Here is a 24,827-nt window from a genome sequence, read left to right on the forward strand (position 1 = left end):
GCATGTTCTCCCCGTGTCCGCGTGGGTTTCCTCCGGGTGCTCCGGTTTCCCCCACAGTCCAAAGACATGCAGGTTAGGTTAACTGATGACTCTAAATTGACCGTAGACCGTCTATGTGTCAGCCCTGTGATGACCTGGCAACTTGTCCAGGGTGTACCCTGCCTTTCGCTCGTAGTCAGCTGGGTTAGGCTCCAGCTTGCCTGCGACCCTGTAGAACAGGATAAAGCGGCTAGAGATGATGAGATGAGATGAGTATCAAACTGTTCAGACAGAATGAAGACAACCTCCAGCAAAATAGATCTACATGCACAGCTGATACTTTTAATATGTGATGTGTGTCATCTGGTGGGGATGACTCCCATGACGTAAGAGGGCCAAAGGGCACAAGTACACAACACAAGTGACCCTTGTATGATGAAGCCTACTCGAGCGCATCAGTGAGGCGCAGTGAAACAAAGAGGCTGAGTGTGCTAGAGTGCAGCTGCAGCCTCCATCCACTGCCTCGGCTCGGCTCTGTGACCGGATGGGTCACACGGGATCTCCAAATACGTGGGTCGGGGGTAGAACAGAGTGACTTCCTAAACCCAAACTTTCGCATTTCACAAATAATAATAATCCACATAGGGTTCAATAGTTTCATTGATATCCTTTTGACTTAACTTCCTGTCCTTTTCTGTAAAACAGAAACTCTGCTTTAGAAGCAGAATATATCATTTTTGCAGTCCCCCCCTCTCTCTTCAGAAATGGAATCGTCCATTAGCTCCCTCAGAAAAGCAAATGTATAGAAGGTTGTAAAAGCCCTCAGCTTCACCTTCAGCAACGCAGCGGAACAGCAGGTATCCTTCACAAACCTTCATTAGCGGTTGTCAGGATTTTACATACATGTATATTAATTTTTTTTGGTAAATAAAAGCTTAGACTATCGTGTTTTATAATTGTTGTGCATTAAACGTTGTTAAACTTTTGAATCTAACTGGTTTGTTCAGCTTTGTTTAGAGATTATCTTATCAGCTCCAAACAGATTTAAAAAAAAAAAAAAAACCTCAGGATGCCATTGTGTTTTTATTTAGTTAATACTAGTTTTTAATCCACGGTGTCGTGTCCCTTCACAGTCCAGTGATAGGGATAAAGAGGAATAAATGGAGGATCAACAACTGAAGGCTGACCAGCTGAGTAAAGTTTCACTAATCAAAGGTACCTGACTCAAGTAGCTACAACTCTAACACACAACAACAACAACATCTTTAACTTACTTAGTAGACACACTAAAGCATGTTCAAGTTTCTAAGCATCTCTTGAAATCATCCTTGAGTACATTGTAAACATTATTGTTGATGTAAAGTAAGAGCTGAGAAAACTGACATTAAATGGTGTGCTGAGCTGTTCTGTTCTTTCATTCTGCATGGATGTAATGTAATACAATACAATACGTGCGGTGCAGCTTAAGCAAGGATATTTTCAGTTCCAAAGCTAATATAGGCCAGAGCGTTCGTCTGCGTCCCTCTGTGTCCTCACTCTGTAGAGAGCTTGTGTGCCTGATCCAGAGTGGCACCGACGAGCGGCGAGTCCTCCAACCCAGGAATTCATGAATCCTTAATGCCCTCGCTCGATCACGCTCCCTGCAATGTGTGGAGGCCAAGTTTGCTGAGCTATTACAGCTGACTCATGCAGGATATGCGCAGCCTTGTTTTTCTGAATTCCTGTCACTGATTGCATTGATGTCTCCCTAAATTCACCATTTATGGTGTAAGGCCTGGAGTGTGCAAGATGAGGTCATGTCTTTTTAAAGCACTCAATAGGGCGGCCTGATTCCGTGCAACCTAGTTTGAGGAGAATTCCTAGTTGAAGACACAGTTTGGTTAAGAAAACTCAAGCTATAACTGTGTAGACATGCTGATTATGCGTAGTCACTAACATGATGTAAACTGGTGTTAGGTTTGTGTATTTTCTTTGCAGCTTGGTGGGGAGGCAATCCACCTTTAATAGAGACTAGGGCCCTAGTTTAGAAGTGAGATGATGACTTGATTTTTTTTTTTTTTTTTAGGGTAAATCTATTTTGGGTTAACTTATTAATTCATGGAATAGGCTCATTTACCTGCCCCAGGGGAAATTATCTTACACTTCTTTCTGATCTAAATTTAACCTATGGCCAGTGTAAGTGTGAACTCTAAAAAAGGACAGAAATGCCAGGAATGTATCTATGTTAAAATAATTGTCATAGGCAAATTTGACAAAGGTATGGATGCTGTCGTTTTCCTTTGCTAGCACATTGAAATGATTATCTGATGAGTTTTTTTTTTAAAATAAAAGTCTTCCGTACAAATTATTGTTGTGATGTAAATGTCTGTACAGATGAGCTGACTCGGAGCTCCATGGAAGCCAGCGGGTCAGAGAAATTGATCCAACACCTTAATCAAGAGCTGAAGGAGGCCCATGACCAGGCTAATGCTGGCAAGCAGAAATGTGTGGAGCTGCAAGGTAATGACATGTTTTCCTTCAGCATACAGGACACAGAGATGATTCCTTCAAAGTTTAGCAGCAGCAAATTAAAAACTGTTAGCAGCGTTTTGCAATCCTTGTATTAGAAGTATGCATCAAAACTGAGATCCCATGGGACCCAGAAAAAAAAGGTGCTGGGGTTAGGGTGGTGGCACCATACATAGTTTATAGATTTCTATTTCATGACTTCTGCATTATCAAGGCAGTACAAAAACACTTTAGAGTTCCGAACGTTTGTTTTTCAGCACAAAATTTAAATGTTACAGGGGAAAAAAAAGTTTGTGCAGCCTATTACATAAGAGACCACTTTTCAGATTAACAAGACGGTCATCTATATCCCCCACCCTATATATCAAGTTTCAAGATATTATTTGTCACATTTTTCAAGTTCTGCTGTAGGAAACCAACCCTACCTCTTTACACTGACCTCAGCAGCCTATGGCATAAGCCCACCGGACCTTTGGTCTAGGTGAGCTGAAAACTTAAATTTCTCACATTTTCTTAGTATCAAAAGGCACATATACATTACTTAACACATACCACTTTCAAGACCATGCCACTCATAGTTTAAGTTTTGCTCCGGAAGCAAAACCTACCCCTCAGACTAACCTAAGAGATTCAGTCTGAAATTGTTTCCATGGAAACATGAGAAATTTAATTTTAGTATTAAAAAGGCACATCTACAGTGGTGCTTGAAAGTTTGTGAACCCTTTAGAATTTTCTATATTTCTGCATAAATATGACCTAAAACATCATCAGATTTTCACACAAGTCCTAAAAGTAGATGAAGAGAACCCAGTTAAACAAATGAGACAAAAATATCACTTGTTCATTTATTTATTGAGGAAAATGATCCAATATTACATATCCGTGAGTGGCAAAAGTATGTGAACCTTTGCTTTCAGTATCTGGTGTGACTCCCTTGTACAGCAATAACTGTAGCTAAACATTTCCGGTAACTGTTGATCAGTCCTGCACACCGGCTTGGAGGAATTTTAGCCCACTCCTCTGTACAGAACAGCTTCAACTCTGGGATGTTGGTGAGTTTCCTCACATGAACTGCTCGCTTCAGGTTCTTTCACAACATTTTGATTGGATTAAGGTCAGGACTTTGACTTGGCCATTCCAAAACATTAACTTTATTCTTCTTTAACCATTCTTTGATAGAACGACTTGTGTGCTTAGGGTCGTTGTCTTGCTGTATGACCCACCTTCTCTTGAGATTCAGTTCATGGACAGATGTCCTGACATTTTCCTTTAGAATTTGCTGGTATAATTCAGAATTCATTGTTCCATCAATGATGGCAAGCCGTCCTGGCCCAGATGCAGCAAAAGGGGCCCAAGCCATGATACTACCACCACCATGTTTCACAGATGGGATAAAGTTCTTATGCTGGAATGCAGTGTTTTCCTTTCTCCAAACACAATGCTTCTCATTTAAACCAAAAAGTTCTATTTTGGTCTCATCCGTCCACAAAACGTTTTTCCAATAGCCTTCTGGCTTGTCCATGTGATCTTTAGCAAACTGCAGACGAGCAGCAATGTTCTTTTTGGAGAGCAGTGTCTTTCTCCTTGCAACCCTGCCATGCACACCATTGTTGTTCAGTGTTCTCCTGATGGTGGACTCTTGAACATTAGCCAATGTGAGAGAGGCCTTCAGTTGCTTAGAAGTTACCCTGGGGTCCTTTGTGACCTCGCTGACTATTACATGCATTGCTCTTGGAGTGATCTTTGTTGGTTGACCACTCCTGGGGAGGGTAACAATGGTCTTGAATTTCCTCCATTTGCACACAATCTGTCTGACTGTGGATTGGTGGAGTCCAAATTCTTTAGAGATGGTTTTGTAACCTTTTCCAGCCTGCTGAGCATCAACAATGCTTTTTCTGAGGTCCTCAGAAATCTCCTTTGTTCGTGCCATGATACACTTCCACAAACATGTGTTGTGAAGATCAGACTTTGATAGATCCCTGTTCTGTAAATAAACAGGGTGCCCACTCACACCTGATTGTCATCCCATTGATTGAAAAAAACTGACTCTAATTTCACCTTCAAATTAACTGCTAATCCTAGAGGTTCACATACTTTTGCCACTCACAGATATGTAATATTGGATCATTTTCCTCAATAAATAAATGGCCAAGTATAATATTTTTGTCTCGTTTGTTTAACTGGGTCCTCTTTATCTACTTTTAGGACTTGTGTGAAAATCTGATGATTTAGGTCATATTTATGCAGAAATATAGAAAATTCTAAAGGGTTCACAAATTTTCAAGCAACACTCTACATCACCTTGTTAACATGTATACCAAGTTTCAAATCCATATCATGAATAGTTTTGGATATATGCTCTGGAAACGAGCATTGCTCTTAGAAATTAAGTCAGAATCTATTAATGTAAAAATTTGAAAAATACTCCCCCCCCCCCCCCCCCCCCACAAAATAAAATAGCAAAAGGCACCAGTTCTCATGTTGCTTGATATGTATACAAAGTTTCATGAAGATATCTTCAGTAGTTTTTTTTTTTTTTTTTTTTTTAAATGGCCTGGATACAAAAACACAGATGGATGCACGCACACTGTTTCTATATCCCCTGCCAGACTTCGTTTAGGTGGGGGATAAAAAAAAAAAAGAAAACATATAATGAAGGCTGCTGGGTTTTGCTGCAGAAATAAGACGCAATTATGACAGTGTCCAGAAGAACTGTGGCTGGTTCTGCAAGATGCTCAGTAAAACCTACAGCTCATTTCCTTATAAAACTGCACTTGTTGTATTTTTGAGACTACAGTTTTTTAAAACAGTGTCGTCTTGTACCAACTATTGACTTTTTCATTTATTATGGCTTACTGCTGGGGTGTTTTTTTTTTTTTTTTTTTTTTTTTTTTTTTTTTGTAAATGTTAATTTTTTCATTATTTTTTTAAGCCATTTTTGGTCTACAGCATTTTTTGTCCATGTGCCTAAGACACTTGCACAGTACTGTATGTATAAAAAATAAATTCTCTTGCAGGCTGTTTGAAGTTTGTGAGATAAAGAAGCACTAGGCTGATTTAACATGGAAGTTTACTGGACTTGCACAGGGCTGCATGATGCATGTACTCCGTTCATTCATTCAGCTTCAGTAACTGATTTTAGCCAGTTTAGGATAAGTATACTTTTTTTTTTCTAGTTTGAGAAGTACAAACTCATTTGTTTATATGTAGAAAATGTTAGTTGTCCAACTTTTTCTATAGGTACAGGCAGAAGTGTATAGTACAATGTCTTACATAACGAGTCAACAGACTGTTTGCACTAGAACTACACAAGTTTATTTTACTCTAAATGAGTAATGATAATGTGGGTAGATCTTTCCTGCTCATCTGAAGATTGACGGGATCATGAAGTGCCAGGATATTCGAGCCCAAAATCTGGTGGTCTCTGTGAGGGGGGTTGGATGTAGATGAATATTTCAATAAGAGAATCACCGCATACCACTTGAAAACCTGTGATCCGAATTTGAGCAGTCCACATGGACAACCTAAAGTACCGGTAGTTGTTCTCTATAGGGCATCACCGAATGTGTGTGGCTGCTGATCATTCTTTTGTTATGCAAAATGCATTGTTTCAGAGAGTTTTCAATGTTTAATAAGTGAGGTTAAAAAAAAAAAAAACTGTAGCACATTCATATATATGTAAAGTCAAAATGTCTTTTTCTTTAAGAATTTGAATTGTTCTACTAAAACCTTGTGAAATGGACTTTAGGTAGGTATCTTATGTAACTGCTTCCTTAATGGTGTGAAACCCATTACAGGACTTCTAGAGGAAGAGAAGCGGGCCAGCAAGCATCAGACAGAGGAATCTGCAAAGCAGATGAAGATTCTTCAGAGTAAGTGTGACGGAGCATGACCCTGTTTGCCTGTAGTATCTTGTAGATCACGTCTGGTAGGGTGTCGTGTGTGTGTGTGTGTGTGTGTGGATGTTATGTGGATGTTTTTTCTGTGTCTGAAGCTCAGCTTCAGAAGTTGCAGGATGAAATGGAAAGTCTCAGGGATCAGAAGGACAGTACTATATCGAGTCTGCAACAAGATTCATATGCAGCTCAAGAGGAAATTCAGGTATTGCGCAGAAGCATGGAGAAAGCTGCAGCCGAGCGGGAGCATGAGGTCAGCGCTCTAAAGGGCAACCTGGCAACCCTCACTACTGAGCTAGAGAAGTGGCAGTTGGCTGCAAATAAGTACGAGCGTGAGATTGACAGCCTGCAGGCAAATCACCAGCAACAGAACCAGCAGAGAGACAAAGCTGCTAAACAGCAAGGTACCACAGTCACTCCTACTGTACACCTCAATTTGGCCTAACCTTATTATAGATTTAACTTTACACTACTGGTAATGGTAGCTAATGTTGATGTGTTTGTGTCAGAAGGAAAAATGCGATCAAAGCTTATTGTAGCTGTTAAAACATCAAGTTGATTCTGTTAATTCATCCCAAAGAATATTTAATTATTCATACTATATTACAGGACGGGCGGCACGGTGGTGTAGTGGTTAGCGCTGTCGCCTCACAGCAAGAAGGTCCTGGGTTCGAGCCCCGGGGCCGGCGAGGGCCTTTCTGTGTGGAGTTTGCATGTTCTCCCCGTGTCCGCGTGGGTTTCCTCCGGGTGCTCCGGTTTCCCCCACAGTCCAAAGACATGCAGGTTAGGTTAACTGGTGACTCTAAATTGACCGTAGGTGTGAATGAGTGTGAATGGTTGTCTGTGTCTATGTGTCAGCCCTGTGATGACCTGGCGACTTGTCCAGGGTGTACCCCGCCTTTCGCCCGTAGTCAGCTGGGATAGGCTCCAGCTTGCCTGCGACCCTGTAGAAGGATAAAGCGGCTAGAGATAATGAGATGAGATATTACAGGACTTGTAAAGATTGAGCTGAAAATATTGTATAAAAAATTTCAGTAAGTTGAATCATGTATCCAGAGGCTTTAAAGCTTTTATAGCAGGCAGCATAGTAGGACTGCTGCTATGGTACAAGTCTCATGGATTTTGCTTTGACTAACAGTAAAGTGTGTGTGCGCGCGCCGTGCCTCTCTGGCAAGTAACACACCAGTTACACCTCACTAGGAAAATATTGGTGGTTCTCATGTGGAAAACTATGAATGATTGTTCAGTTTGTGAATTTAGGGGGGTGGAATATACAGCCAAGAGGTCCATGTGCAATAATTATGGATGAACCAAAACTACTGGTTAAAAATGGCTAAATTGGACCTTTCTGATTCCTCTGTTAGAAGAGGAAAAAAGTTGTTAACACCAGAAAAGTGTTCTTGGGATCTTTTTATATAACAAAACACGTTGTAAATTGTTATAACAAAATCTAACTTCTTTTTATATATATATATATATATATATATATATATATATATATATATATATATATATATATATATATATATATATATATATATAAATTTTTTTTTGGGACAAAGTTACGGAATATCAAGGAATGTTTGTAGCATGTTTAAAATGTAGTAGCCATTTATCAAAATGCAAAATTTTCAGTGTAATATTTTTGTTTATTTCACTGTGTAAACAGTGAAAACTTAAGTTTTGTACTGAAAACATCCCTGAACTAGTAAATAAAGCTTGCAAGTTGATGGGTTTAAAACACGATTACTGGTTTTTGTCTGCTCCGCACAAAGGCAGCTTGTCTTTCTGTTCATTACAGCCAGCTCCAGCTCTTGGGAACAGAGTGGGCCAAGGAGATTTTTATTAGAACCAGTCAAAATAATATACGGAATTATGTGGTAAAGTGTTTAAAAAAAAAATCATATTGTAGATTCTTCAAAGTAGCCACCGTTTCCCTTGACGCTTTGCACACTATTGGCATTATCTTAACCAGCTTCATGAGGTAATCACCTGGAGTGCTTTTCAATTAACAGGTGTGCCTCGTCAAAAGTTAATTGGTGTAATTTCTTGCCGCCTTAATGCGTTTTGAGATCACAGTAAATAATACATCCTGTGTCTGAAATCGCTCACTTGTTCACGACTCCCTATATAGGGAATTACTATATAGAGGACTATATAGTGAGCTCGTTAGTAAAGTGAAAAAACGCTTTCGGACACTAGTCCGTTGCACTGGTATTTACATCGTTACTGTCACACAATTAAAACGTGCCATATCAGCCAGCTGGTGGGTTTTCAAAATAATAAATACATGCATGTATTTTTGTGATAAATACATATTACACTGAGCGTATTTCCTACATTTTTAATCAATACAAAGTACCTGCATCTTTCAGTTTATTTATTTTTTTTAAATCAAGGCTGGATACTTTCTTCTTTGCCGCTGCCTTTTATTAAATCAAATTTGAGATTTTTTTTTAATTTGATTTCTTTCAGTGTGACCACAAATGCATGATGGAATATGTTGCTTTTGTTAGTGACCGTCAGTTGTACACTACTTTTCGTGATGCAATGTGGGATACTTTGAGCCCACTATATCGGGTGTAATAATCTTCACTATCGTTTCGGACAGCACTACAAAATGGCGTCCTCACTATATAGTGCCCTATATAGTGAGTAGGGAGCGATTTCGGACACAGGGACAGTAAATAAGCTTATTTCACAACTGTAGTAATAGTTATGTCAAGAATTGCTCAACTAAGTAAAGAGAAACGACCTCCATCATTACTTTTAGTACTTTTTGAAGTGTTTTAATAAAAATAGAGAAACCATTGACGTAGGTGTGTTCAAGCTTTTGACTGGTACTGTATATATTTGTCTCTTTTCCCCTTGTGATTGAATGGGCCTCCCCTCTTAAACATTTGTTTAGGGTGAACATTTTGCATTAAAATTAGCCACTCATCATTCTTGGTGCAGTAGCTGTCTTGCTTGCTACATCGATTTTGAATCTCGGATTGCAGCAGTCTCTCCATATTTGCTATGTAGGGCAGCTGCTGAGTGCAAAACGTGTCCAGTGAAACATGCTTTTAGTTTGAGTAGATCATTCAGGAAAGTTAATCATTTAAAATACACTACGTGAGATGCTAATTATTAGTTGCCAAAAAAAAAAAAGACAGGTTTAAACTGGTTTAACCCACAGGTGTGTTTTTAAGGCTTGAAGATGGACCTAAACAGGAGCGTTTTTGTGTGCGTCTCTGCAACATTTTGGTTTCAGCCCAGTGTGTCTTAAATTTAAATTTTTGGGAGTTTAAAAGAATATGAAGGCACAATTTTTGTAATTTTAAGAAAGAAAGCACAACTTTATTCATCACACACTTGTGAAATTTCCTCTCTGCATTTAACCCATCTGAAGCAGTGAACACACATGTGCGAGCAATGAGCGGATATACATACCCAGTGCACTGGGCAGCCATGCTAACAGCGCCCGGGGAGCAGTTGGGAGTTAGGTGCCTCGCTCAAGGGCACCTCAGCCCAAGGCCATCCCATATTAAACTAACCGCATGTCTTTGAACTGTGGGGGAAACCGGAGCACCCGGAGGAAACCCACGCAGACACGGGGAGAACATGCAAACTCCACGCAGAAAGGCCCTTGCCGCCCAATTGGATAGCTTGTAATGTATATGTAAGGGGTTTTCTTTTTTTTCACTCGAGTGTGCTCCCTCTGATTGTGTGCATTTGGCTTAATTGTGTGTGTGTGTGTGTTGCAGCCAGTGAGATGGAGAAGCTGAAGCGGGACTGTGAGAGCCTGCAGAGAGAGTGTGCTGCTTTTAAGTCCGAGCGGGAGCAGTTGGCTGCGCAGCAGCAGAAGGAGAAGAGCAGTCTGCAGAATGAATGTGCGTCCCTGTGCTCTGAGAAAGATCAGCTTCTAAGGAAACTGCAGGAGCTGGAAAAGGAGCTAGACAGGTCCTGATACCACTTTACATCTCATTGGTTCAAAAAAAAAGAATCCTATGCTAAATGGAACTATTGGAAAATTGCACTTTGTGACGGTCTTTCAGAAGGGTAGCTCCGCACGTAAAGTCAGTGTGTGTGATGTGGTTTTGGCTTCCCACAGCTGTAAGAAGCAGAGTGCAGATCTGAGCAGCACAGCAGAGTCTCTGGAGAAGGCCCGGGCTGACCTAGAGAAATGCCTGCGTGCTGCGCAGGAGGAGCACCAGAAAAACAGCAGCCAGCTTCACGGCCAGCTAGAGCAGAGCAAAATGAGGACCAAAGAGCTGCAGAAGGAGGTGAAAGCAACACTTCAGAGCCCCTTTCACTCATATACAGAAAGTATTATTTTCCAGGAGGTGTTGCCTTTTTATAGACATTTAAGATTTATTTTCATCCATCCTGGGAAGGGTACTCACCTTCTGAAATCAACTTCTCTCAATTTTTGGAGGAATTTCACAAAACTTGTTTGTAATACACTTGCAATTTTGTTCAATTCAGTTGCATGTTACCAGAGTTATGGCATAGTTGCCAGCGGGGGATATTGTGCTCTCAGAACACTCTTGTTTTTATATAGAACTATTAATGAATTTAGGGCCATGTGGCTCTAAATTCTTTTTTTTTTTTTTTTTTCCTTGCTTCACCATGACCCAATTCAAGATACTGCATCATGTGGTGGGCTTTCCCTGTTCACACAAGGCATTGTGGGATGCAAATTTGAAACAGGAGAGAAAAATGGAGGACGTGTGTGTGTGCGCGAATGAAACAAAGCAAGAAGAAAAGACGTTATGTTGCGAAGGAAAGGAAACGCAGGACCAAACTAATAAATATCGGCGGTCAGCGAGCACCTCGGTGTGATCAGCTGTTCATTTAGCAACAGAATGATGTAACGGTCAGTGCACGGTCATGGTAAACCTGTAGATGGCAGTAATGCAACACTGGATGCCAGCTGCTGTAAAACCCCAAAAGAAGAAGAAAAAGAAGGTAAACTTGCACATGCGAACACAGACTTCCTTTGTCTGCTTAACTGCGTGAAGTGAGCGATTTCTTGCATGTTATTTGCTAGGGAATCCCCTCAAATTAAATAACGTCCCAGCCACAGAATGGCCTGGGATGTGGGGTTATTTTCCTTTTTTTTTTTTTTTTTTTTTGAGGGGAGATATTACAGAAGAAAATCACCACAGTGATCAAATTTCACTGATTTTTATGAAATTGAAAGGCTGTCTAGCTTTAAAGTGCATATCCTGGACCAAATTCATTTTTATATAAATATGAAGGTCCCTTTACACACATCCAGAAGGGTAATTTTGCACAAGGCCATCTGTCTACAGCAGAAAAAAAATTAAAATAAAACGCGTCTGGAAAAAACCCAAGGGAGTCTGGAGCCAGATTCGTGACGTCACCTGCGGAAGCGCCAGCAGGCTGCGCGAGCTTGCACGGTTTCAGTGCACAGCCTGTGTAGACCAAGTTTAGCAGCTAGCAATTTTGCATTGACATATGAAATTGTCACCTGAGCGCAATGTGGGAAACGAGGAGTACTAATCCCATCAAGATTGGTGTTGCTACACCCTCTAGTCATGAAAGTGTTCCGGGTTTTCCCGGAATTCCAGATTTTTAGATTTTCCTCCAGATTTTTTTCCGCTAATGACCCGGAAATCCGGATATTTGACAACTCTTGAATATCTCTGGTTTTCCGAATGGAGAAATTTATCTTTCGGATTTTTCGCGTTCCTAGACACGGCGTAATACTTCGCATTGTCCTTGCATGGGCACGGTCCTTAAATAGCCCAAACATAGTTCATTGATTAAAGACAGGTGTTCTTTGTTAATGGCGTGCGCGCCTTCAGGTGCACGAGCTAAGGTGCGCAGGACTGACACCGTTCTGCACAAGCGCAACACAATCGCACTAGAAAGCATGTTCAAGCTGCCAGTGTAGCTGCAGTCTTTTTAGTTGCGAATTACGAGTATTTCCTCGTGTTAATAATTCGCCATGTCAAAACCAGCAAAACTTTCCTCCTCCTTCTGACGTGAAGAGAGGTAAGCAATTTATTTTATATAATATTTTTTTCCATCAAAGTTGCATTTTGTTGCTTTGAAGCCAAGTTTTAGTGCTGTTTCTAGAATACAACATCAAGAAAACGTGGAAGAAACAACAATAATGGAAGAGCCGGTTTCTAAGCTGCCTAAAACTAGCAGTGGTAATTATTTTTTGTTACATAATGTACTCAGGCTGCCAGTCAGTGTGACACGCCCCTGATTTACATGAGAAATTTGGTATTCATTGGTGTGTTTTTAAATTTACAGACAATATGAACTAATGTAAACAATTGGCTTCAACTCGCATAAATCTGAATTGGAAATGTTTAGTTCACTTTAGCTTATGCAAACGCACAACTCTACTAAAAGATGGATAAACGAGGATCAATGTCCCCAACACCTGAAACCTGAAAGCTTTAGAAACTCTAACAGACCTTTACTTTTTAACAGTACTGTTTTGGGATTTTGCTGAGTTTACCTTCAACTGTGATTTTTTTTTTCAAAGTAATGAACTGTGTAGCAGGAAAATCACCGCGTTTTCTAAATGCACTCCTGAAAATTACTCATTAACTAGGGGAATTAAATTTGATATTTTTGACATGTTAATCATTAATGTACATGAAAGAAAAAGGCTTAAAAGTTATAACTTGTTTTAATGAAAATAAGTACTAAAATGCACTAGAATGCAGGGTTTTGCGTGTTATTAAAATATTTTCGGGGGACGTTGCCCTCCCCCATTTCAGGGTTTTTTTTTTTTTTTCTTTGCTCCACTTTCATCTCTAGCCCTCCTATGATGCATCTGTTAACCATTTTTAATAATTACGTGATAACGTTGAAGAAACTTGCAGAAAACCACCAGGTCGTTTTCTCATAAACAAACCAGCGCTGATGTAGGATTCAGAAGGAGGCGTCCCGCACGTTACGTCACGAAAATCAATGTCTCATCTCATTATCTCTAGCCGCTTTATCCTTCTACAGGGTCGCAGGCAAGCTGGAGCCTATCCCAACTGACTACGGGCAAAAGGCGGGGTACACCCTGGACAAGTCGCCAGGTCATCACAGGGCTGACACATAGACACAGACAACCATTCACACTCGCGTTCACACCTACGCTCAATTTAGAGTCACCAGTTAACCTAACCTGCATGTCTTTGGACTGTGGGGGAAACCGGAGGAAACCCACGCGGACACGGGGAGAACATGCAAACTCCGCACAGAAAGGCCCTCGCCGGCCCCGGGGCTCGAACCCAGGACCTTCTTGCTGTGAGGCGACAGCGCTAACCACTGCCCACTCTTCCTTCCAGAATTGTTCAAGTGTGGTCAGATTGAATGGTGGACTGCAGTCGTGAAGTCATTCCACAGATTTTTCAGTAGGTTTTCGGTCTGGGCTCTGACTACTTCATGCAAGGATCTTCACCACCACCTCCTTCAGCCACTGCATAGTCAATTTGGCGATGTGCTTTGGCTTATTGTACACCGCAAATTGGCCTAGTGGTTAGCGCGTCCGCCTCTCGACCAGGAGATTCAGTTCTACTTGCGGTTGGGTCATACCAAAGACCATCATAAAATGGTACCTACTGCCATCTGGTGAGACGTGCCACAATACGGACGCGAGTAGGGAGTCAAACTCTCTCGGTTAGCAGAAGACTATGCCCCCACTGTAACCCTAGCTGTGTAATAGGTGAGAGGCCAAGGGCTACTGAAATGGAAATTGGCGCCACCTGATGTGGCATGGGAAGGACTTTGATTTGGGTTATTGTCATGGTGAAAGGTGAAACTTGAGTCTTGTTCCTAATGTCGAGTTTTTCTCATTAGGGATAAATTTTACATTTGAAGGTGATCTACCCCTTTTCCACAAGGTCGCACAGTTCCCTGAGATCTTAATGAAATGTCTGACATGCTTTGTTCAAAATGCCATAAGGATGAACACGACCGCTCCCTGTCTCACCAGCCCTGTTCAAAATGGCCAGTTTGAATACCTGGTCCCTTAAATGGTAATGAACCACTGCTCACCCCACCCCCTCTCTGCTGCTGACCAATCAGGTAGCACTTTCCTCATGACTATTCATCTTCAAAGGCAGTTCTCAAGCCATGAGTGGAGATACTCTGATGAAAAGGCGACAGCATAATTCTAATGACCTTGTGACATAGAAAGGGGAGCCAAATCTGAACAGCTTGTTGAAGCACACGTTTTCTGAAATGGGCAGCCCAAAAGAAACTGACCTTGGGTGTCTTACTTCAGAGTTTGTGGGTTGGCAGGCACTCCAGATACCCAAATATTTGTGCAAGCACTGAGTGAGTTTTTCATATGTCCCCTTTTAAAAATTTATATCTGGACTTTATTATACTTGTGTAAAGATGCTTTGTGACCGTGTCCACTGTTAAAAGCACTCTGCAAATAAAATTGAATTTCTTCCTGTCAAGTGCCTGGCAGGTTTTCCTGAGCAATTTTGTTGTTGGTATTTTGTTCTATCCTGACAAGTGCCCCAGTCCCTGCTGCAGAAAAACGGACCCAAAACAGGATGCTACCACCACCATGCTTTACTGTAGGCATAGTGTTCTTTGGCTGGTGGGCTGTATTAATTTTCCATCAAATGTACCATTTGGAGTTGAGTCCAGTGTTGGCCTCATCTGAAGATGGCGCCTTTTCTACTTGGCCTCGGAATCTTCCAGGAGCTTTTTGGCTCAACAAGACTTGATGTGACCTTTCTTGAGGAGTGGCTTTTTCTTTGTAACCCTTCCATACAAGCCAGATTTGTCATGCACACAATGATCACTCCTTCATCGGAGTTCTTTTGAAATCTTGCCACCCATAGGAGAGGGTGGTGGTGTTTCTTTGTTTTTTAAAGTTTGATTTGCACCGCCAAGCACTGGAAGGCTCTGGGAATTGCTGGGTTTCAGTCACGTGACTTTTCTTAGCAGTTTTACCGGAAGTGAAATAGCTGGTGGTATAAACGGCTGCTGTAGTGCAAACAACTAGCGATAACTTGGAGTATGCTCGTAATCTAGAAGCCGCTGCTCACTTTAGATATATTCAGGAGATTGCTGTGTGCAATGGAATCAACCCCTACGGTCTGGGAAAGAAGGATTTGTCATACGATCTCAAAAACTACCCTTCAGTCGAGTTCCCTGACCTCTCGAACTATCTGGTGTTGCAAACGTCCTTCTACACTGCAAAACAGATGAAAGCGTGGAAGAGTATGGAGGCTTATAACTTTTTGGTATGTGGCTGGGTAAAGGACCTCGGTATCAAGTCGCTGCCGAATGAATCCTGTATTATTTTTGCCCATGTAAGTATGTGGGGTGGGGTTGTCTTGGTTTTTTTTTTTTTTTTAAAGCTTTTCTTTCACGTCTTTACAATGAAGCACTGCAAGTTAAGTGTAAACAAACAGTTCGCTTGATTCTCACTTGTTGGCTCTTATCACTCAGGTAAATCATTCACAAAGATCATCAGAAACCCCTTTAAAGACCTGGATCCTATACCCTGTCCACACTAGGGATTTTGTACCGATACGATACTACTTTCGTACCGCAACACCTGTCCACACTAGCAACTATACCGGTACTGTAGCGGTATAACTATTGGTACGAAACCCACAAATGTATGGGTTTCGTATCGGTACTGTAGCGCTTTGCTGTAGTGTGGACAGATGAAGCGGTTCTGTATCAATACAAATATAACGTGCATGCGCAATGAACCATTCCTACTACTTGCTGAATAAAATAGTGAAGAACGGAGATTCGTTTCCTTTTCTTTCTCAACTGCCTCGTGCGTTTTATACGATTCGACTGAATAAATGACCACTAGAAATACAGACTGTGTACATTGACAACAAAAAGCACACACGCGTTGTTTCATCCGCCATATTCTCGGAAGGAAGTTACTCGGTAACCACGGAAACATTTCGGGCACATATATCGTACCAGTATATATGTGAACGCAGCTTTAGTTAAACAAGACGGAGAAGTGATCATGGCGCGTTGTAACTGTATGGTTGGGTAAGAATTTTGTTGCGACCTTCATGCATATGGACTTGGTGAGGAGTAAGCAAAGAAACACCTGGGGACTTTAGCGCTTTGCGATTTTAAAAAAAAGTATCGTAAAATAACGAGACACAGCCAGAAAAGTACTTGGGAAAACACTAACGATGTAGCTGAGAGGGATATACAAACCTTTCATGAAGTGATCACTGCAAACTCCAGCATACTTCGACTCTGCTCCCTTCGATTTCAGTTTGAGGTTCAAAAGCCACCTTTCTCGACGTCTTTTTGTGAAATCCTGTGTTCGTTCACCCCCTCTTTTTTTTTTTTTTTTTTTTTTTTATTTATTTTTGTTAAATTAGTTCATGGGGAACCCTGAAAACTTCAGTTTCATGGTTTGATCGATTCGAACAACCTCAAACAACGCAAGCGTAAGGCATTTTTTTCATATGAGCAATGCACCTTTTCCATCCAAATGCTTTGTCAACTGAGCTTTGGTAGACCACGAGCTAAAGTTTTGAATAACTAATGAGGTGGATGTGACGTCATGTGAAACCCAGCAATAGCTGCTTTTATTCTGAATGAATCAAAATCATTCCAGTTGATCACGAGTGGAAGCCGTTTAACTTGGTTTGCAGGAGATGGTTAAACATGATGTAAACGTAATCAAATTTTTTTTTGTAATCTAATTTTTCAGAATTTTTTTTTCTTTTGCTTGAATGTTCTAAGGTATGATGAGTGGGAGGAGGGGCCTTTGTTTTGTGTGTGTGGGTTGTGCCTCATACCCCCAATTTCAGGCTGTAAAGCCACAAAATGTGAACATTTTTGAAAGTTGGTGATTCTTTTCTATAGCCACTGTAAGTGTTGCAATGCACAAACATTACCAGTAAAGGCATGCTGATAATGCCCCAAGTTTTTCAGGTGAAAATATTATAGCTTTGTACTTTCCAAATGTCATCTTTTTCTCTTTCTACCTGTCTCTGCTTTCTAACACACACCATCTCGACCTCCCTCTCTCACTTTTATTCCTTCTTTCTTTCATAATTTACATTGCCTTTTTGTCCTGTGTGCACTCAGTACGAAGAGACGCAAGCAGACCTGTCGGGCCTGAAAGAGAGGTGTGAGCAGGTAGAGAAGGAGAAGGAGTCTCTCAGCCTGGAACTGCAGCAGTGCCAAGCAAGCCTGAAGTCTCTGAAGGAGAAAAGCAACCAAGTGAGTGTCACAATGTTCTTATATTTCAGTACAGGGTTCTGACAATAGGGACAGTTCAAGAGGAGAGATTGATTGTTTGTTTTGCATCACGCCCCTGAAGTCATTGACGTTATGACATTTTGTTCTGTAGTTTTGATGCAAATTTTTCAGCTTTACTTGATTCCATTGTTATAAATGTCTTGTCTTTTTTGCCTAACTTGAAGAGAGTAGCTCTCTCTTCTCCCATTGAAATTCCTCAGCACATTATTTTAATTTAATCCAGGCAGTCTTCCCAGGTTGATTTTTGTAATATCCCTTGCCTCCTTTAGCTGTCTTTATTGCCGCCCATCCTAGCCGTAGTCATCGGCCTTGTCCTGGCTTTGCTGTATTGGTGCTTCGGCCCATTGTGGTAGAAAGGTACACAGTGCTTCTGTCCCCTCGCTTCTTATTTCTCTGCCTTTGGGGTCCACCATGTTCAGCCTGTCCAAACTAAACACCTCTGTCCAGCGCGCACACTGACAGATCATTTGTTAAAATGCTTTTTTTTTTAAATTATTCCAGGTCTGCATAAAAAACAGACATGAGTCTTTTGTCATGTTAACAAAGTTCTCTGTCTTGTCTTGTAGGCTGCTTGTATAATTGTTCCTAACATGCTAGCTTTCAGTCTGCTTTTAATCTGTGTGTGGGTCTCGTTCTCATTTCCATCACTGTGTGTGTGTGTCTTTTCTGACAGAAGAGATAATGCTGACTGGAGTGTTGTCTTTTGCTGTTTCAGGAAAGATGGATCAGGTGGATGCCTGTCGCCGCTGTAACAGTCGCTGTCACAGCCTATGTGCTCACGAAGACTTCAACCTGAGAATCTGGCAATATGAAGTGTGCACACACACACTCCTCTCTCCCCCCCGCCCCCTCAATAAAAATAAAAATGTGCACGTTTCCAACCATACAGGCATATTGTATTTTTAGTGTAAGAGGGCTTTACATGAGAATTAATGCAACTTGTAACTGTAATATATTGAATGCTGAAGGCCTTAGTTTAATTATATAGGATATCGGATCTAAGCCCCAAGCAGCTGCAGTGGTTCTGTGAAGGCAAGAACTTTTAGACTTTACTGTGTCTAAATGTTTAGCTTTCTTCCTGCAAAATGTAGTTATTTTGCCAAACATTTATATTATATTGAATTCATGATATTGGCCCATTTACTGACTTCACATTGTCCGCTATTAGTCAGCTTTCAATAATTATTTTAATAATTCACTATAGTGGAAGCAATAATACATGTACTCACGTTTGAAGCCTTGCACTCGATGAAAATTTTCTTTTTCTGATAGGTTTTTTTTTTCTTATTATACTGATTTCATGTTTTGTTTATGTAGTTGCGAGTTCTGAACTTGATCTTAATTTAAAGTTAAAAGCAAAAGTCTGTGCACCATCACTGTTCTATAGCTTTTTATGTATAAAGGGATTAACCGTCTGAGTATTACACTTAAAGTTAAGGGCACTAATTCGTCTCAGAGAGACACTTTGAGAGAAATTTGTTACTTGTACAGATGTTTGTTGAAGGACAGATTTAAAGTGTGCTTGTTGCAATAATTAAATAAATATTAATGGAAATAAAGATGAACATGTTTTGTTTCCCATGCTTGTATTTGACTTGCACAATACACTGAAGTTCATATTTTATTAAACCAAGATGCCTTGAGTTACTTTGATATCTGGCATTATATGGACTATGCAAGAAGGAATGAACACAGCAGTTCCTCCTTACTCAATGCTATGTGTATGTGTGGGTTACACTAGTGCATCTCAAAATATGAGTTGTTTTTTTTCTCCGTGATTTCATTTACAGAAAGGTAAACTTTTCATATTCTATATTCACTGCATATAAAGTGAAATATTTCAAGGTGTTTGATTTAATTTTGATTATTGTGTTCTTAGTGGATACTCTATCTCCAATAAGCATGTTCTGTTGCAGGCTGAGTGCAATGATTAAACCGAGACAGAATTGAATGAGGGTGGCACGGTGGTGTAATGGTTAGCGCTGTCGCCTCACAGCAAGAAGGTCCGGGTTCGAGCCCCGTGGCCGGCGAGGGCCTCTCTGTGTGGGGTTTGCATGTTCTCCCCGTGTCCGCGCGGGTTTCCTCTGGGTGCTCCGGTTTCCCCCACAGTCCAAAGACATGCAGGTTAGGTTAACTCATCTCATCTCATTATCTCTAGCCGCTTTATCCTTCTACAGGGTCGCAGGCAAGCTGGAGCCTATCCCAGCTGACTACGGGCGAAAGGCGGGGTACACCCTGGACAAGTCGCCAGGTCATCACAGGGCTGACACATAGACACAGACAACCATTCACACCTACGGTCAATTTAGAGTCACCAACTGGTGACTCTAAATTGACCGTAGGTGTGAATGTGAGTGTGAATGGTTGTCTGTGTCTATGTGTCAGCCCTGTGATGACCTGGCGACTTGTCCAGGGTGTACCCCGCCTTTCGCCCGTAGTCAGCTGGGATAGGCTCCAGCTTGCCTGCGACCCTGTAGAACAGGATAAAGTGGCTAGAGATGATGAGATGAGAATTGAATGATTGCTAAGCACTATGTTAAAGTTTGCAACTGTAAAATGGCTCCACTCAAATTTCTTCTCAAGAACACGTTTTACAGATTACGACTGTAACCTGTTCCCTCAAGCCTTCCAAAAACATTCCTCACAGCTGGATGAGCGACTCCAAAGTATGAGAGAGAGCTAGAGATAAGGGTCTGTCTCAGAAACTGGTCTCTCATTTGGGACATTATAGTCAAAAAATAAATTTTCTAATTTTACTTTTTTTTTTTTACATTTACCCAACACAATGTTTTTTTCATGTTTAATAAGAATAAAGATAGCATCTTGCTTTATCTGGCCTCCACTGTGGAAATTTTTTTGATTACAATTCAAATGCTTTTGTAAAATTGATTTACATGTAAATTTAACTACATCATGAAGAATTAAAGCCCCTCCTTCACAGATGAGTGAAAATATTGAATAAATTTCCTCTTTTTGATTGTTTGGGTTAAAAATGCCAAGTTATGATGACTGAATTGATTATTCACTTAAATGTGAATAATATGATACATTTAGGGTATTTGATATGGCGAAATAGGACACAATGGAAAAATCAAGAACACGCCGGAAAGATGAGAATAACGGCGGTGGTAAAAGAACAGCGACTGTACCGGCTGAAGGTTGCGCGGGTCTCTGCTGCGGCGCGCGAGCAACGGGACATCACTACCGCACCGGATGGGGCAAGGCAAAATGACTAGCCGTAGATTCTATCAAAAGTTCGATCTAAATTGACCATGGTTGCAAAATATTGGCCAAAAATACACAAACACTACGAAATATAAAAGTAAGATGAAAAAGAAACATTCTATTGCCTTATACTGCAAGACTAAAACAAAATAAAACTGTCAAAACTCACCTTTTCAGTGATAACGTCCGAACAGATCACTCGCGTAACAGAATGGAAGCACGATCAACTTCTAACTGTTGGAGTGGAAAATTCTATTCTACACATGCAAATTGTTAATGTGTGTCCTTCTCTGCACACAAATAACACGCTACGGTAAAAAATAGACCACAACTCATTTTATAGCTCAGAAATTCATATAAGACCAGCTACCATCGTAACATATTCTTTAAGAAACATATTCTATATCTAACTTTCAGCTTTCGTTTTAAAAAACAAAATCGCAGATTTATAACTAAATTTTTATATGGCGTAGTGATTTTAAGTTACTACTTTTGGTGAGGTAGTGACCTTGACCCTGAGGCTTTCCGGTTAGATCAAAACAGACGATCGTATTGGTTTCGGGTATGCGGAAAATGGAGTTACAATGGTGATCAAATGTTTTATCACGGTTATGATTATTCTTTGAGCGCACCAATCCTTAGGTGTATAAAGTTACAACTTAAAAGTGACAACTGTAGACTTTTCAGTGGACTACAACCTTTTTAAGGGAACGCGATGTAGTCAACCATTTATCATGTCCCAGATCAAGCCGCCATTTTTCCACAAATTTGCAGAATTTTTGCCAAATTCGCACCAAAGATTTAGTTGTATCTGTATTATTTCTTTCATCATCTCATCTCATCTCATTATCTCTAGCCGCTTTATCCTGTTCTACAGGGTCGCAGGCAAGCTGGAGCCTATCCCAGCTGACTACGGGCGAAAGGCGGGGTACACCCTGGACAAGTCGCCAGGTCATCACAGGGCTGACACATAGACACAGACAACCATTCACACTCACATTCACACCTACGGTCAATTTAGAGTCACCGGTTAGCCTAACCTGCATGTCTTTGGACTGTGGGGGAAACCGGAGCACCCGGAGGAAACCCACACGGACACGGGGAGAACATGCAAACTCCACACAGAAAGGCCCTCGCCGGCCCCGGGGCTCGAACCCAGGACCTTCTTGCTGTGAGGCGACAGTGCTAACCACTACACCACCGTGCCGCCCATTTCTTTCATCATTTTATTTCAAATTAAAACCAACATCACCATTCAAAACCGTATAGTTTATTGACAGTGAGTATATTTAGTGGGGTACCCCCACAGTACCCAGTTTCTGAGACAAACCCATATGCATGTTTCCAATGATCACTTCAGTTTAAATGTGCTATTTCATAAACCCAAAATGGAAGGTCAGAGGGCTGTTTCTGTGGTATGATGTAATCAGTGAGAGAGGGTCTTTGGAGACAGCCATGCCATTCCTATTTTTTTTCCTCAATGTTTTTCTACTGGCCTTACATGCCACTGTAGGAGCAGTACAGATGGGAAACCTTTGCGTAAGTCGACCAATTTTAAAGTTGACACCCAAAATACTGCAATGTGAGCTCTGACAGTTCCCATCTGAGGTCTCTGTGAGTCAGGAGCCATTCTCACTTTGCACCTGTTCACGCTTAGCTCTTCAGTGCTCTGTATGCACTTTTTAATATCTGCTGAATATTATTAGTCGCACCTCAGGTGCAGTGTGCCTCCTTTCTATAGGTACAGTATTCCTGTTGCTATTACTAATCTTAAAGCATAGAGACTAGCAGATGGGATCATTACAAAGAGATATAGGTTCATTTCACGACACAAGTGTCTTTTGTGCTTCTGTGACAGGTGGTATTGAAGTGCTGGAACAGAGCAAGGTACTAAAAAGGCATTTTTTGCTGTTTAATAAGTGCATCTTGCTAATGTACACTAAGTTCTAGACATCATCTGGGTCAGCAGAGATACCTCAGAAACTCTTATTGTAAGTTTTTTTTCTTGTAAGTTGTCAATTTCTGCCACAATTCTTTTCATTCACTATGTAGTAATATTTGTTTGGAATATTTCCTGCACTATGGACAGTACATGTAGGGTTTATTACATGTTTACTCTGATGAGTTCCTACTAAACTTTATTCAAATGCAGTCACTATTGGTGTTTTTTTTTTTTTTTGTGTGTGTGTGTGTGTGTGTGTGTGTGTGTGTTGTGTTTCAAAACATTTGACATTTTACACTGCATTAGTGTCTGTTTCACATATTTGTATATTTTTTCAACTTACTTTACTTCCCTAAACACAATATTTATCACCATGCAGGCCGGAGCCTGGCAAAGCGTGAGCAGAGTATTATAGTGAAAACATCTGCCGATGTGTAATGCTGGATTCAAAATAAATTTTATATTAATCAATCTAAATCTAATTGGATCTTGGACTAGATTGAATTTTTTAATGGCAGTACATACTTTAAAAAAATAAAATTCACAGAGGGATCACAACTTAATGAAACATACCAGATGTTACCAGATGCTTTCTCATATTCTTATATTATCTCATGAGACAAAATGTGCCAAACATATTAATTTTATCACCTGGCCTAAAGACTTTTTTTTTTTTTGGATGCCATTAAAATCACTGAGTTGGGAGCATCTTTTGTTGAAGAATATTGCTGCTGTAAAATGTTCTCAGCCTTATTAATATCACAATGGGTTGATATAAATACACAAGTCAAGAGAAACAAAAACACTGTTTTGGTAAATTTGTGTACGTCAATAACATATTAAACTCATGATTAAATGATAGTTCAGATCATGCATAGCAGGTTTGAAGTTGAGCTGTAGTCCGGGAGCCAAAGGCCCAAATTTGGCTGAACCTGGCTTCGTCGGTTAAAGTTTTTTTTTTTTGCTGTTTGTTGTTGTCCAAGGTCTACTCATTAAGATAAGAGAGGGTGCCTGGTGATATCCCTTGGGCAATTCCGGATATTGGCCCTTTATTGTTGGATGTGCTGCAGTCATAGCCTAAATTCTGACATTTTGACATTCTTCACTTTATGTTCACCAAAGTCTATATATCATACTTATTTTTGTGTTTGTTAACATAATAGGATGAGTTTAAGGCCTGGGGGTGGGGTTCCAGCCATGGTTGGGGGTGTGGCCATGCAATTGGGGGCGGGGCTTATACCAAAAAGCCCTTTATTACTCTATTACTTTGGTTGTTAATGCGAGCCTTAAATTATTAGGCATACACTCCATTGTCATCATTTATCGTCAATTGGAAACATTAATGTGCCATTCCAGCAAGTCACTATTGAAGCCACTCAGCGTGTTATGGCATTCGAGGCAGTAACAGCATGTCACACACAAGGTTGGTGGTATGGGGGAAAAAGAATGGAAAAGGTTATTTATCCTCACCAAACCTGGCTGCTCTTCCACCAACAACAGAGGCATTTCTTGAAAATGTGAAAAGAGCACATTTTCAAGCAATATTATGGAGAACTCTGGATAATCGTCCACTTGAACTAAATCCTGAGGAATTTGGATGGACTAAAGACACACAGAACAAAGCACTGATCCCAACAAGTGTACCTGGAAATATCAAACTGGCACCAGATTACATTTTGAAGATGATCAGATGTAGCTGCAAGAGTAAAAATCCCTGCAACTCTAAATGCAGTTGTTCTGTCAATAGTGTGTCTTGCACAATTTTTTGTGCTTGCTTTCAAGTAGGATGCTCCAGAGTAGAGATTTAGCACCACAGAATTTCAGAAAAAGGGTTTAGAGGGTTTTTTTTTCATCTGAACTCTTAGTTCTTTCCTTAAATAGTTTTTGTGTTTTGTGTGTGTTTGCATACTGTATGTAATTATTTTACATAATTATTGCTCATTAGTGTGTGTGCGTGTGTGTGTGTGTGTGCGTGTGCATGCATGCACGTACATGCTTTATGTACTGTAGTTCTTGTATCAAAATTGTTAATTTTGCAAATT

General features: G+C 40.6%; 1 protein-coding gene across 2 annotated transcripts; it reads left to right on the forward strand.

Moving 5' to 3' along the window:
* Positions 1–771: 771 nt before the first annotated feature.
* Positions 772–19,194, forward strand: slmapb (sarcolemma associated protein b). 2 transcript variants are annotated; one of them, XM_060936927.1, is made up of 10 exons: positions 772–836; positions 1,113–1,194; positions 2,353–2,478; positions 6,285–6,359; positions 6,482–6,787; positions 10,130–10,325; positions 10,477–10,648; positions 17,445–17,579; positions 17,888–17,975; positions 18,334–18,423. In XM_060936927.1, exons 2-9 carry the CDS (start codon positions 1,140–1,142, stop codon positions 17,969–17,971), a joined length of 1,149 nt encoding a protein of 382 aa, XP_060792910.1. In that variant the 5' UTR covers positions 772–836; positions 1,113–1,139; the 3' UTR covers positions 17,972–17,975; positions 18,334–18,423. The 2 variants fall into 2 exon arrangements, with proteins under 2 accessions (XP_060792910.1, XP_060792911.1); XM_060936928.1 differs by lacking the exon at positions 17,888–17,975 and having other exon boundaries at positions 18,334–19,194.
* The last annotated feature ends 5,633 nt before the right edge of the window (positions 19,195–24,827 follow it).

This window comes from Neoarius graeffei, chromosome 13, assembly GCF_027579695.1.
Source record: "Neoarius graeffei isolate fNeoGra1 chromosome 13, fNeoGra1.pri, whole genome shotgun sequence".
In the NCBI taxonomy this organism is placed as follows: Eukaryota; Metazoa; Chordata; class Actinopteri; order Siluriformes; family Ariidae; genus Neoarius; species Neoarius graeffei.